Source organism: Rhinopithecus roxellana, chromosome 14, assembly GCF_007565055.1.
Source record: "Rhinopithecus roxellana isolate Shanxi Qingling chromosome 14, ASM756505v1, whole genome shotgun sequence".
Taxonomy (NCBI): domain Eukaryota; kingdom Metazoa; phylum Chordata; class Mammalia; order Primates; family Cercopithecidae; genus Rhinopithecus; species Rhinopithecus roxellana.
In genome coordinates this window covers 104,835,175-104,850,510 of record NC_044562.1, presented here as the reverse complement: position 1 = coordinate 104,850,510, position 15,336 = coordinate 104,835,175, and the positions used below count along the sequence as shown (strand labels likewise).

The 15,336-nt window shown below is 36.6% G+C and overlaps 1 protein-coding gene across 6 annotated transcripts in view; it reads right to left on the bottom strand.

Annotated features, from left to right (window-relative positions):
- PLA2R1 (phospholipase A2 receptor 1) overlaps nucleotides 1-15,336 on the bottom strand; it is a 144,610-nt gene that overhangs the window by 30,645 nt on the left and 98,629 nt on the right. For 5 of the 6 annotated variants that reach the window (XM_030916996.1, XM_010379111.2, XM_030916998.1 and 2 more), the window contains 7 exons: nucleotides 10,798-10,915; nucleotides 9,979-10,109; nucleotides 9,470-9,617; nucleotides 5,041-5,279; nucleotides 3,305-3,473; nucleotides 1,100-1,240; nucleotides 482-598 (listed from right to left, as the gene is read on the bottom strand). In XM_030916996.1, coding sequence (XP_030772856.1) covers nucleotides 482-598; nucleotides 1,100-1,240; nucleotides 3,305-3,473; nucleotides 5,041-5,279; nucleotides 9,470-9,617; nucleotides 9,979-10,109; nucleotides 10,798-10,915 — 1,063 coding nt within the window. The remainder of the gene's footprint in view (nucleotides 1-481; nucleotides 599-1,099; nucleotides 1,241-3,304; nucleotides 3,474-5,040; nucleotides 5,280-9,469; nucleotides 9,618-9,978; nucleotides 10,110-10,797; nucleotides 10,916-15,336) is intronic. The other variant, XM_010379112.2, reaches the window with a different exon arrangement.

The following is a 15,336-nucleotide window of genomic DNA, read 5'->3' as shown; positions in this document are numbered from 1 at the left end:
TAACCATCAATTACATAAATAAAAGAATACCATGATTCCATTTTATTATAAACTCTGGTTTTTATGAGTAACAAATCAGAATCCTAACAGCACAGTTTATCATGGAAACATTTCCATAACTCTATTGTGCTTTTATAACATTTAGAAACCTGGGATATTTTCAAGTAAATATGGTTTTGGTATGCGGTGACTAAGTCTGTGAACACAAAGTTCCAGTCAAGCATCCTCTTGCTAAGCATAAAGATAAACATGTTATTGTTTGTTTGTTTTTATTTTTGGTGTTCTGGGATTATTTTAAAAGACAAAAGCGTAGAGAAAAGGGTTGCAATGTTGTTTTTGGAAGAAATGGCTTTAGGCTTCATGCTATTTTTTTTCACAGAAAATGTATCCAAGGAGAGTTTTCTGGCTCACAGATGCCATTATCATCAGCTTTAACAACCATGTATTTATTTATGTCCTCTCGTCTACCCAAATCACTTACTGTTACCATCAAATTGAGCATTCAACCAAACCATCTGGACAGAAGAACCAAAAGCAAACAGCTCTTCTAGGAGAAATGCATTTTCAGCCTCATCCTTGATTGTTAAAAGATTAGAACCTATAAGAGAGATAAGTAGCAAAGGAATATTTGTGTTTACACATAAATATACTTAAAAAAATGTTTCCTATACCATTATTTATAAAGCTCAGGTTTTGAAAAGTGAAAATTTCCATTGTAAATAAGATACTTTAAATTAAAAAAGTAAAACCACATTTTTTAAAAGATACAAGCTTGCACTTCAGAAGTTAAGGCATAGAATATTAATTTTAGGGAACATTCAAAATTCATAATGCAAATGCATGCAAGCAAAAGGAATGTTTTCTTCAGAAAGTGCAGTATGCTGAGACATCATCTTAGGTTTCCAAATTCTACACTAGACATTGTTTCATATAGTAACTGTCCTCCAAACAAGAAATTTTAATAGTATTTATTTTTTTCAATAGTTTTTGTTGCTTCTAAAGTCACTAAATAATGGGATGAATAAAAAAATCCACATTGTTTACTGAAATGGCAAGAAGGAGCACATGAAAGCATTTTTACCATCACAAAAACAATTACCTTCCTTTTTGCAAAATTCATGAGCAGCCTCAAAACTCATACTGTCTAGGACTGTAGAAAAACTGTAGCAATTACTTTTAAATTTTATCCAGGGAATAGATGTTTCTGAGCACAACTCTGGGTGTTCAGATGGTCTTGTTTCTGTGAAGAAAAACCAGTTATGATTTCAGAGTTGTGACTGGGTTTATTTATTGAGATAAATATTACATTACATCTATAAAAGACCAAGATAAATATATGTAACAAGATTTTCATGGTAATACTCCAAAAGATTGGGTTTCATGTAAATGATTATAAAACTAGGACCAGTTTATAGCATTTCTGACAGAAAGAATCTTTACCTAAACATAAGAAAATATGCTAATACACAGCTTTGTAGGCTTAGTTTGGGTGCTGCCTGGGTGAGGGTGGCTCTTTCATGTTTACAATTAGCATCCTAAAGGTTGGAACAAGCAGGGGCTATGACTCCCAGAGAGAGTGGCAGCTGACTGATGCTGGCAAAAGAGATTTCCAAATGTATGCATTTCATGCAGTGCTGTGTATCACAGATTTGAAAAGTCCTTACCCACTAATAAACCTATGAAAGAAAATAATGCATTCAATAAAGTATCATAATGTAGCATAACATAAAATAAATAAGGGAACTCCAGGGAGACTTTATTTCAGAGAGCAAGCATGAGAGTTAGACACATCCATGCTGAGATCCCGGCTCCACCACTTACTAGCTGCGTGGCCATGGGCATGTTACCTTGCACTTGGTTTCTTTATCTATAAAGGAGAGCTAACAACAAAACCTTTAAAAATATTTTTTTAAATTACAGAAAACTTTTTAAGAGACAAAGTCTCACTCTGTCACCTAGGCTGAAGTGCAGTGGCACAATCATAGCTCACTGCAGCCCCACACTCCTGGATTCAAGTTATCCTCCAGCCTCAGCCTCCCAAGTAGCAGACTACAGGCACGCACCACCAAGCCCAGATAATTGATTTTTTTTTTTTTTTTTTTTTTTTTTTTTTTGTAGAGAAAGAGTCACACTGTGTTAACCAAGCTGGTCTCAAGCTCCTGGTCTGAAGAGGTCCTCCTGCTCCTGCCTCCCAAAGTGCTGGGATTACTGGTATATGCCACACAGCCACCTTCCTTACAAGTTGAGAAGTTTCAATGAGTTAGAGCCTGACACTTCTTAAGCATTCAATAAACGCATTGTTATTGAAAGGACAAGATTCCAAGAAGAGGCAAAAGCTAACAAAAAAAAAAAAAAAAAAAAAAAAAGGGGAAGGACAGCTTTTATGGTGTTTTAGAAGCGCAATTAGCTTTTCCAAGATATGTGCGGCTATCATTTACATTTAAGCTGAATTGTTTTGATCTAAAGATATATAATTTGTATGTTATTTGATACAGTACCCAGAATGCAAGTAAATACATGCACTTTTACTAAATGAGAGATTTAAAAGGAGGCCAGCTTGTGTTAGCGAATTCTGTGCAGGAAACCTGATTTCTACTCTTGGTACTGGTGATGGACAGCTGTGAGACACTTAGGAAACTATTTAATGCTCTGAATTTACATTTCATTTTTAATCAAGGGGTTAGGCCAGGTGAACTTTAAGTGTAAATGAGATATTATGTAAAGTGCAGAGGCAGATATCTACTAAATATCCAAACAATATCACCATCATCTTATTGTAGCTCTGGAATCCTATCAATCTTTGATTTAAACATGAATCCTCAAAGTCCTCCACACATGCTTGAAGCCCATGTTTCTCATCCAATTTCCCACCCCTCCCTTACGCCTAACCTGCATTCAGACAAATTCCAACATCGGCTTTGCCTCATACAATCCTAGTCCTGTCTTCCTTCCCCATTTTCATCCAGCTTTTCTGCTCAGAATGCCTTTCCATGTCCCATTATTACCCATCTACACCCGCTCATTTATCAAGGCCCATCTGCACTGCCGTGTCCTTCAAGAAGCCTTTCTACCTTTCTCCAAATGGATACAATGCATTCTTTTTCTTGATAACCCCCATAACATTTGCTACCTCTCTGGTATCATTTTGTAGTTCTGTTTTTCTTTACATCACCCACCAGACCAGAGGCTTCTTGAAGACAGAGACTTCTTACTATACTCATCCTCATATCCCTTGCTTAGCACAGTGCCTTGCATACAGTAGTTACATAGGGCATATTTTTGAGTTGAATAGAATTGTACCTACCAGGGGGCACATGACAAATGGCACCTTGCAGAAATGACTCACAGGCTGTGCTATGCCAGCGTCCGTTGGTGTCGGCAAAAACACAGTCACCGTGGAAGGAGGACTCCTCGTCTTTCCAAAAAGTGAAAGAGGATTTGGTGCCATCAGACCAGTCAAAATTAAGACCATTCTGTGGAGGAAAACTGAGCCATCATTTCCTTGCCATGACTGCTGGCAGCATCACCCAGTGTTATCTGAGCATACTACAATTCCCACATCGATTGCTATTTTCACACACCTGTTTAAAGAGGGGCTAGGACATCTGTGAATACAGCTTGACAAACAGGAGTATCTGCCACAAATCAGATTTTTTTTGATTTTTAGGAATCCTTGGCTCCCTGCCACTATGATTTTCTAGTAAGCAATCAGCGTGAAACTGGACCAGTACCTTGTCTTTTACAGTGAAATACATTTCAGATTGATCAAAGATTCAAACATAAAATTAAAAATGTAAACATGTTAAAGAAAACTTGGTTAAATTTTTTTGTACTGTTGGTGTGGGGAAAACCTTTCTAAGTCATAGAAAATCCAGAGGCCATAAAGCAAAATTGACTACATAAAGTTAAAACATTCTGTACTACATGATGCAATAAATCATCATGAAATATCATTTATTTATCTCGCCCACTGGCAAGGATTAAAATTTTGAGAATACCTGGTGTTGGCAAGGATGTGAAAAAATTAGACGTTACCACATGCTGTGGTTGGCATGTAAATTGGTACAAACTCTTGGAGGGCAATTTGGTAGTACTTGTCAAAATTTAAAGTGTACACAGCAATTTTACTTCTAAAAAATTATCCTACTGGAACAAGGATATTTCATGTGCATTGTTTATAACTGTGAAAAACAGAGAAGAATCCAAATGCCTATTCACAGGAGAATGGCTTAATAAGTTGTGGTACATCCTTACATGCCGTGTTCTAAAGAATTCACGAGATTTTTATGTGCTGACATGTGAAATTGTAAAAGATATATTAAATTAAAAAGCAAGTTTAAAGACAGCATGTAGAATAGGATCTCATTTGTGTTTGAAAAACGATATACATATTCTTCCATTACATGAATATATATGTGTATACATGGAAAATTTCTAGATGGCACGCAAGACAGTGTTCACAATTACTAACATTAGGGAGTAGAACTAGGGGTCAGGATAGACTAGTGTACTTTTCGCTACTTTGAGTGTACAATATTTTTATTTAAAAAATGAAAATAATGTATTCTCTAAACCACATCCCTAGAGGAAAATAAAACCTCAAGTGCTTAATTATAAGGGGTACTGAACTAATTAATAATCACATTTCTAGACAAGAAGAATGATTCATTTTTTTCTTGGGGATTCATTAAATGCCACCAATTCCCAAATGCAGTGCTTGAGTTTCAGACGTGTTCCATTGCACATGCAAGGCAGTATCGGGGTACTTGGAAATTTTCAGAGAACCTTTGAAGGGTATTGATTTCCAGACATTAGGTAAGTGGGTGTTTACCCTAAAGAGGTGTGCACTCTTATTTTGTAGTCATAGGCTGCTCATAAGGTTGGTCAAATAATTGCATAAACCAATTATTTAAGTATTATATTTATTATTATTTTTGAGATTTTTTTTTTTTCAGTGCTAATTTCAGTGGCCAGATCATGAAGGAGGTAGATGCTAAACTTAATTATTCAAGGATGTCTCAAGGGAGTTAGGATACCTACATCTGTGGTGAACAGTCCAATCCAGTGGGCGTATCCTAGCCGGTTGAGGACAACAGTGAGGAAGGACTGGTGATACTGGTCTGTGATGCTGACCAGCTGTGCTCCGTGCATCAGGCAGGTTTTTATTGCTGCATACCAAGTCATATTTGCATTAATTATTTTGTAAGTTCTGTTTCCATATTCTAAGGTATTGGGCATTGGATACATATCAGATGTATTTACGCCATGTCCAGAAGTATCTAGAACAAGAACAGCAACAAAAGTCATTTGTAGCATTTGAATGACAAAGGAGGAGGCAAAGCTTAGCATAGATCCTTGTCACTATGATTCATGTTGATCACAGAGCTTTCTTCTGGAATTGACTGTTTTAAAACGAGGACACTATCTGAAAGTGTAGGTGATGCTAAAAAATGAGAACACTTAGGAAATTTAATGAATCGTTTTTCAAAAACATAAACATTGATTGAACCATTTCTAGAAGATTTCCCATTTTTGACCATCCTTTATCAAATTGACTGCTTTTTGGTGGAACTGATGGTGATCTTCTTAGGTGGGTTTCACTCCACTAACTACACTTGGCCTAATCCACACTGCTCTGGCAGAACTTAGTGCTTATTAATAGCAGAGAGGCACATGTTATATAGTCACATACTACATTGCAAACCTAATATTACAGGTGCATATTATCAGGTAAAATACTTGATAACACTTTTGACACTGATAGTCACTATTGTGCTTAATGTTTGCATGTGTAAATTCTAAAAGGAATTTTAAAAAATAAAGTTAATAAATTCTTAGAAATACACACTATTCTTATAAACAGTTACTATTAATATGTCACCTGTCAGAGTCAAGGTTTATAAATTAAAAGGCAAGGTTTTCCCACACGTTGTCAAGCATTGGTGCTTGAGTGTTCGTGAGTGCCTCTGATCATGTGAAAACCAAGCCTGTGTTTATGAACAGGTGTTTCCTCTCTAATATGTGCGTTTGCCTTTCTGTTCTGTACTATGTTATATACTAGGATAGATTAAAGGTTTAGAAAACCTAAAGGACAAAAACAAGGTAAGAGTTTTTGTATCTTCTGATCCAAAGTGACTTGAATTTCTGTGTACTGGTTTAACAACATTTGGTGTCGGAAAGAAGCATGTGAAGTGTGGATAGGTCATGAGACTGGGACTTAATCCTATTCCTGGCCCTAACTGGCTAAGAGCCCTTGGGCAAGTAAACCTTTCTAAACCTCAAATTTATGGTCTCCAAGAGATGATGGTCTCCCTTGGAGAGGTGTGGATGGAATTGAACAAGATATCCACACAGCGCACACACTATTGTATGGAGACACAGAAAGCACCCTATGATTGTTGCTTCTTCCTCCACTCTCCGCCTCCGGTCATACTCCCTCCAATAAAAATGGCAAAGTGGGAAACTGACCTTTATCTGAAACCGTTACCTCAATATAGCAGCCGTACATATGGAAAAACCAAAGTAAAATGAATCTATTTAATTTCTATAAATTGTGATGGATCACACTTGTTTTTTTTATGGAAAACATTTTATTTTATATAATTTTATGTTATCATTAATACAAATACAGGGAAATCTTTAAATAAAATTATTTGTTATGTATTTTTTGAATCTTAGTTTTTGTTCATTGTCATAAAACTCTGACTCTTCAGTGTTTTTCCTTCAAAATTCACAATTCTTTTGAAACAAATTTGAGTTAGTGAGAGAAAGGGTACATATTTTATTTGAATTTTAGCTAAACCATGTAATTAATCATTCTAACATTTTACTTATTCAAAAATATTGATGTCTCTAAAAGTTAACAAGCCATGAAATTGAAGACATTTAGAAGTTTACTAACACTTCAAAAAATTCTTCTGAAATATGGGTTTATGGGAGTCACTGATTGAAATAAGCATGAGTATTTATAGGTTTATTACTATTAATTGAAAAATTTATTTGATGCTTCAAGATACAATGTGCATTTTTTGAGTAACTTATATCTGTTAATCTTATGTGTATATAAAATAAACATATGAATCTTAGTTATTTCTATTACTACTAAAATCTGTGGATGTTTTCATTTGTTTCTGTGTCATTATCTTTGGCAGAGAGAATTCTTAAGTGCAGATGGATCACACTTTTATCATATTTTTATTCTTTGCTAGAAGTCTGTGCCCAGCCTACGTGCCCAGTGTAATGGTTATTCATACAAAATAAAAATAATATCAACGTAGCTATTTTAAAAGGCTAACAATTCATAAAATTAAATGAAATTCTTTGTATATGTTACCAAAATGCCAATTTGACTATTTTTTCCCCCACTGAGTTATATATCTGTATTTTTACATATATAAATTTCTCCACATGTAATTGATTCCATTAAGTTTCAAAACAAGTTATTTTTGAGCAGCAGGGTTTTTCCACCCATTGCCCTGAAAAAGAAAGATCTATTGGAAACCAAGTTCTAAACTGGGGAGCCTTGCTTTGCCATTGTGTCTCTTCTTATTTGGTTTCTTAATTTTTTTGGTAGATAAAAGACTTTGGGTTCAAGCCCAATGTGAGCACATATGTATCTGGCAAATGGAGAAGAGGAGCAGAACTTGAAGAGTCATTGTTGGCTACAATAATTAGTGTAGTTGAACAATACTTTTTGGAAATAATAAAAAACTCTATTATTTGTCAAATACATGCTAGAAGTATGTTAAGTGTTATATATACATAGAGTGTGTGAGATGGTTATTACCACATTTTGCAGATGCAGAAATCATGATCACAGAAGGTCATGACTTGACTGAAGCTTATCTACAAAGGAGGGTGGGAACTCATGTGTGGTGGGCACTCCAGTGCCTATGCTCTCAATCACCACTATTCTATACTATCTCTAAAGGAAAATCTACACTGTTAGTCCCAAAAATACCAAAGAGAGAAAGTGATGAGAGGGCAAATTCCAAGAATAAATCAACATTTAGGTAGTAGAATAAAATCATTGTGTTTAACTGAGATTCTCTTGAGTGTGTTATTTTTCTTTTGTTTTGTTTTGTTTTGTTTTGTGTTGTGCTGTTTTCCCAGAGACAGAGTCTTGCTCTGTAGCCCAGGCTGGAGTGCAGTGGTGCGATCTCGGCTACTGCAACCTCCACCTCCCGGGTTCAAGTGATTCTCGTGCCTTAGCCTCCCTAGTAGCTAGGACTACAGGTGCCCACCACCACACCAGGTTAATTTTTTGTATTTTAGTAGAGACGGGGTTTCACCATGTTGCCCAGGCTGGTCTTGAACTCCTGAGCTCAGTCAATCCACCCGCCTTGGCCCCACAAAGTGCTAGGATTACTGGTGTGAGCCACCGTGCCCAGCAAGGATTACTTATGTTTTTAAGCCTCGAGTTCCTCATCTGTAAAATGGGAAACTTTTACTTACTTCATAGAACTGCCTTGAGGATTTTATGGCAAACTGAGCATACACTCAAGGCACAGTGTCAGGTACATCATAAATGTGTAAGTACCTGGCATGCTCATATTATTTCTTTCCCTACAAGGCTCTGCTGTTCCCATATTACTCTTCCTATTACAGATCTAGTATCTTTTTTCAGTTCCTGACCACTATAATGTTTAAGTGGTAGCTGAGAACCAGAAATGGAGCTTCCCTGGCACCGCTTTTTCGAGGATGGGTTGATAGTAACATTAGAGACTTCACACATATGCCACATTAAGAAGTAAAATTCCTATTCCAAATAAGCATATATATATATATATATATATATATATATATATATATATATATATATGCTAGACTGCCCAGAGTTCCACACAGCTCTAGACACCAGCTATGGGTTTCTTGGGTGGTGTGGGCAGGGGTACATACCCAGCATTGAATAAAAGCATGAGCTGTTGTTTGTATTTATACTACTCAAGGTCAGTCATAGTGCATTCACACTGCTCATTGACCCTGTTGGCGATTTGTAATAGTGTGGCTTTGGCATTTCACACAGAAACTATTTGGGGGTTCTGCCCAGCAGATCTAGAAGCTTGCTGCATACCACATTTAGCCACAGATACCATTTTCAGGGTTCCAAAAATGGAGCCAGTATGAGCTGGTTTACTTCCCTGATTCTTTCCCAACATTTTCTCAGTGACCTTTAAAAATTACTGGAACAGATACATAATCCCAGAATGAAGCAGTAAAGCCATTTAATATGACTAAGATAGATACATAAATCTGGTCATCACTCAAGTGGCCTCAGCAGTCCTTAGAATCCCACTAAAGGGCATAAGCCTAGGGTAGAGGAGATTAAATAACTAAACTTACGTAAAGCCAAGGAAGTGCCTGACACTGTTAGCCATGAAGCTGTTAACTACACAGCTGTGTAAAACCAACATGGAAGAGAAGGATGGACTTTGGAAACGAAAGGAATAAAAATCCAAATATTTCTCACCTTGCATTTTTTCACATACAAACCCATAGCCTTCCTTTCCACAGTCTTCAAAATACCATTTTCCAGTGAAATGAAAATTGGGATTACTTGAGAGCAAGGCACAGAGAGGAATGTGTTTCTGAACTTCAGTGGTATTGTGATTTGGAATCTTTAAAATAATACATATTATCAAAAGTATGATAACATATAGCATTATTATAACATTAAAATTTGTATTAAGAACATTATTTTTAAAATTAAGACACCATTATTTCTTTATTTGCATTTAATAAAGTTATTCACAAGTCATTGCATAACCTACAAAATAAACAATTATTGTGATGAGTAAAGTAATTATATATATGGAACACATAAAATTATATCAAATTACATTAAAAATTAATGTATTAATGACAAACTAATATAAAGTTATACCTACAAAATACAAGAAATAAAAAAGCTTTAATAAACAAGTCTTGAATAAAATATCTTGCCAAAGTGATCTCTAAAAAATAAATCTTAAAACTTACATTTATTGTATCAAATGGAGACCAGTTAGAATATACCACAGGCTTTCCATTTAGCCATGTTTCATAATCATCATTTTGTAAACCTATCCACACATTAGTGGTCTGGCCAAAAAGATTCATAGTAATGAAAGCTGAAAAGCAGGAATACATTATCTAATTTAATACTGCAGAAAGCATTTGGGTAATCACTGAATCCTATTTATAGGTATGATTATATTTAAATGACAGCAAAACATAATTATGAATCATTTGTAGGAATTTGTTACTTTATCCTTGTTAAGGTAATGCAGTTTCTTTCACTTTTGTTTTAGCTTAAATTGACAGAAATTAGCTGGATAACCTGAGATTTCATCATATCATTAACAAAACAATTTCCAGTGTTCATTAATTACCTTTCTAAACAAAAGAGGATTTACCTACTATATTTAAACTAAAGTATATAATTGTTTAAATATCAAATAAAAGCATGTAGGTAAATCTAAAGGGATCTAAAAATCATACCATGCAATTACATGTAGATTATACCTGAGACTCTTTTAGCCATTTTGAAATATAGGCCATAAATATGTCCTTATTCTTTCCACTGCTACTGGTAAGAGAAAAGGCTCCCAAACCCAGCAGTTTATAAGCAATGCAGCATACTAGCTTTTACAGATATCATGAAATAAAACCTATGAGTCAAACCGAAAATTTGTGTATCACCAGCAATACAGTATTTTAAATGTTGATTTGGGAATGTTAGTATTGGTGGGGGGATATTTTAATAAATACTTGAATAAAAATGGTTATCTTGGCCTGGTTGGATCTTGAGTACTCTACCTTGCTCCACTTCACTTTCAATGGCGACCAGGGTCCCTGCTTCTTCAGCACAGAAATGTTGAGCATGCGTCCAGTTCTTCCAACTGCTTGGGTCTTTGGGGATATTCAGCAAGAGGCACTATCAAAAAATGTCAAAACAAAACATTCATTTCTGTATTTTTCTAAGTGAATTAAAATTTTCCCAAAGACACTGAATATCAGTTTTGAAAATTCTTTATAATTTTCTTGGGCAGAAAGAACTCATTTTTCTTTCAACTCCTCCAAAGGTGTTACAGTAAAACAAAGAGGAGCAGCTTTCAGGGTGAGTTAATGACTTGCCTGCATTTGCAGCAGGCAGGAACAGAAGCAAGGATGAATTTTGTCATGTGAAATGTCAGAACAATGCCTTCAGCACAATGAAACGTAGTATTCTTCCTAAAAAAGAGCCACCCTGATTGCAAAGTTTACACTGGCACATTTAATCTAAAAAAAAAAAAAAAACAAACAAAAAACAAACCATTCTGGGGGTGGCAATGAACAGCTTAGTTCAATTTTATTTACAAACACACTTCCTTGCTTTAAGTGAGAGAGAAATAATGGGGAGTCAAAGCACATCAGGTGTTTAAATTCACTAAGTACTTGAGTCAGCCATTTGGTCACTAAGTCTACTGGCAAGAGCCAGAGAAGAAAAATAAATGATTCCAGTGGGATAGAAAGCAAGGGTATGATTAAAGAAACCTGGAAGAAGTAGAAATGAAGGGGAAGGTTGGCCATCAATGTTAAAGGGAACACAAAAAAGGTTGTGGAATTTGGTAATAAAAGTTGAGTGTTATGCAGGAGAGAATCACGTCTGTATCATGGCAGAGGTTTCCTTTCTTTTCTTTTTTTTTTTTTTTTTGAGATGGAGTCTCGCTCATGTCGCCCAGGCTGGAGTGCAGTGGTGAGATCTTGGCTCACTGCAACCTCCGCCTCCTGGGTTCAAGTGATTCTCCCGCCTCAGCCTCCCGAGTAGCTGGGACTACCCATGCGTGCCACCACGCTTGGCTAGTTTTTGTATTTTTAGTAGAGAGGAGGTTTCACCATGTTGGCCAGGATGGTCTTGATCTCTTGAGCCTATGATCCACCCGCCTTGACCTCCCAAAGAGCTGGGATTACAGGTGTGAGCCACCGTGCCCAGCCGCAGAGGTTTCTTTCTTATGGGATGGGATGAGAAATAGAATGATACATAGTTGACAGGACAGGCAGGGTTAAAGATGAGTTAGTTTGTTTTTCCCCGAAAGTTCAATGAAATTTAAGAATGTTGGTAGGACCAGATGGAGTTAGGTGAGAGGAAAAGATAGAAGAGAAAGGTTATAATGGGTCAGGCAAAATTCCAGAGAGGTCAGGAGAAACTTTATGCAAAGGATATTTCATCTGGAATTGCTGGGGATTCTTCTCTCATATTCAATTCTCTCATCAGTGAACACAGACAACCAGAGTGATCGATAGGTCAGATCCTAAGATCTTGCCACTGAGAAAAACCCAGCTACGGGATAATTCTAGGTTAGCATGGAAGCCTACACTTGAACAAGCATCCTTTCCTATCTTATTTTGGAATGGTATCTGATATAGTTTGGATGTCTGTCCCCTCCAAATCTCATGTTGAAATGTAATTCCCAGTGTTGAAGGTGAGGCCTGGTGGGAGGTGATTGGATCATGGGGCAGATCCCTCACGAAGGCTTAGGACCATCCCCTAGGTTATGAATGAGTTCTCAGTTCACGCGAGATCTGATTGTTTAAAAGTCTGGAACCTCCTCCCACCTCACCTTCTTGCTCATGCTCTTGCCATGTGACATGCTGGTTCCCTGTTACCTTCCGCTATGATTGTGAGCTCCCTGAGGCCCTCACCAGGAGCAGGTGCCGGCACCATGCTTTTTGTACAGCGTGTGGAACTGTAAGTCAAAATAAATCTATTTTCTTTATCAGTTACCCAGTCTCAGATATTCCTTTACAGAAATGCAAGACTGGTCTAACACAATATCTTTCCCCATCATTCTTTAATTTCCAAATTTGTCGGTTCTCCACCCCTTCCCCATCATCATATACCCTTTAAAAGCAGAGAGACTCTTACTCCTCTTTGAACATCACACCAGAGAAGTTCCCTAGTAAACATTTATTAAGCAAAATAAAAGCCAACAAACCTTAAAATGGTTGTCAAATGACATTGTCAGGCATTCTAAATTTAGCTCAGTGGTTCTCCAACAGGACAATTTTGCCCCTCATGGTATATTTTGATAATGCCTGCAGATTTTTTTCATTTTTACAGTTGGGGAGAAGATTGCTATTGGCAACTAGTGGGTAGAGACCAAGGATACTGCTAACCATTTGCAAAGCACAGGTCAAGTCAGTCTTCCAAAAGAAAGAATTATCCAGCCCCAAATGTCAATAGTGCAAGGTAATTCTTTTTAAAACTCAGTCCTGATCATGTCACCCTTTAGTTTAAACCCTTCAGGAATTTTCCACTGCTCTTAGGATAAAAACTGGAAACCCTGAACTAGCTTGAAGTTGAGTTGCCAACTAAGAGAGAAAATACATTTTCAATTCTTCTGGTCCTTTTTGTCTTGTTTGCCTCACAAAGAAACGGAATTGGCTTTCAAGGAGTTTAATTTTATAACAACTATCCTTTTATCTATTTCCTTTCACTTTGCCTCTTTCCTCTAATTACAAATTCTAAAGAGTGGCACATATTAATTATTGGGAAGTCTTATCATTTAATGTGAATTCACCTTGTGTTCAGATAGTTACACTAACGAACCATTCATAAATACCAATGAACCTCATTGGTTCAACTAGCTCAATAAATCTCTCCAGAAAAACACCCCCCTCTGCTTCCTCTATGTTTGCCTCAGCCAGGATTTACTAGCTTGACTAGGGAAGTGTGGCCTCCCATTACCATGACTTCATTGGTTCTAAAAATATAACATATTTACTAACACACTCCGAAATTGTGTCATTAATAATTAAGGCAAAGCAGCAAGATGAAATGCAGCATCCTTAATTAACAATTGTTTACTTACTAATTTGTAAAATGTGATCAAGTTTAATGCATCCCTGATTATTACTGTGAATTAAGGGGGTCCTACTCTATTCTAAATGGACTTTCAATATAAAATTCTTTTTTGTCTCAAAATCATTTCTAGCTCAATATTTGAAAATGAAATTCAGTTCCCTCCAAACTTGGTCCTTTCCCAGTGTTCTACTCACAATGAATGGCATGGTCAGTATGCACTTATACACATATAAGAAGCCTGAAGCCTCAGAGGCATCCTCACCCTCCCACTCCATCTCCCCAACAGCCATACCATTTAGACATCTCATTTCCCAAAAAGTCCCCTCACCCAACCCCCATTCCCACTGCCTCATGATCTCTGCCACCACCATCTTAGCCCAGGCTACTAATTCTTGCCTGCACTACAGCAATAGTTTCCTAACTGCCCTTACCTTTCTCACACTTGCCCTTCTCCCATATATCCTTGGCACTGTACCTAGAGTAACTTTTTAAAATTTGGTCCTGGTCACGTCCTTCTTTAGTTTTTAACCCATCAAGAGTTTCCCATTGCTCTTAGGATAGAGGCCAGTAGTCCAATACGGTATCACCTTTTCCACTTCTTTTGTCTCACCTTCCACCACTCTAGTTCTTTATGCTTCCTTTAGTTTCTTAAATGTCATACTCCCCGCTTGCTGCAGGACCTTAGCACATGCGGCTCCCCCTATTTTTAATGTTCCTTGCCTTTCTGACCACTTCAGTCATGTCCTCTGGCTATACACTTTTCTAGAACCACATAACTTTCCCTCATCACAGACACCACAATTTTAAATTAAACAGCCATTTTCCTGATTGATTTACTAATGTTTGTTCTCCCTCTAATGTGTAAGAGAAGGGGCTGTTTCTGTTTTTCCTCACCACTGAATTCCCGACATCCAGCATAGTCCAATGAATGAATGAATGAAGTGCTCCAATTTGAGTAAATTCCAAAAAGAGGTGAGACTATTCTTAAAGAAAAACTATGTTATGCACAAAATCAAATATTGATTAATCCCAAACTAGACAGTGGAAAGCAGCCATTACCACTCAATCCAGGTCTTGAATAAAAATATGTAAGTAGAAGCACAAGAGTTAATCACACACACACACTTAGAATTTCTTCCTCCCACAGATCTGCTGGGACAAGTATCTTATATGACTCACTCTTCCTGGGTTAACCCCTGGTCAAACCTGTTCTACATTGTCAAACACAGAGAAAACTATTTATGGGACATCAGAAAAGATGCTTAATTTCTGTGTATCTCAGTTTTGAAAACTCTAAAAGGTGGTAAATTTGTCAACAAAGTGGGATTTTTTTTTTCCTTAGAAATAACCAATAAAAATTAGTCCTAGGAAATTCACAAACAAGAAGCAAAGTTTAATGGGACATAATATATTGGAACTCATTTCAGAACTGTAAAGTAAAGAAGGTCCATCATTGTTATTTCCCAGTTTTCCTTCTGTAGCTTTATCTGTTAATAGGGAAAAATTATCCC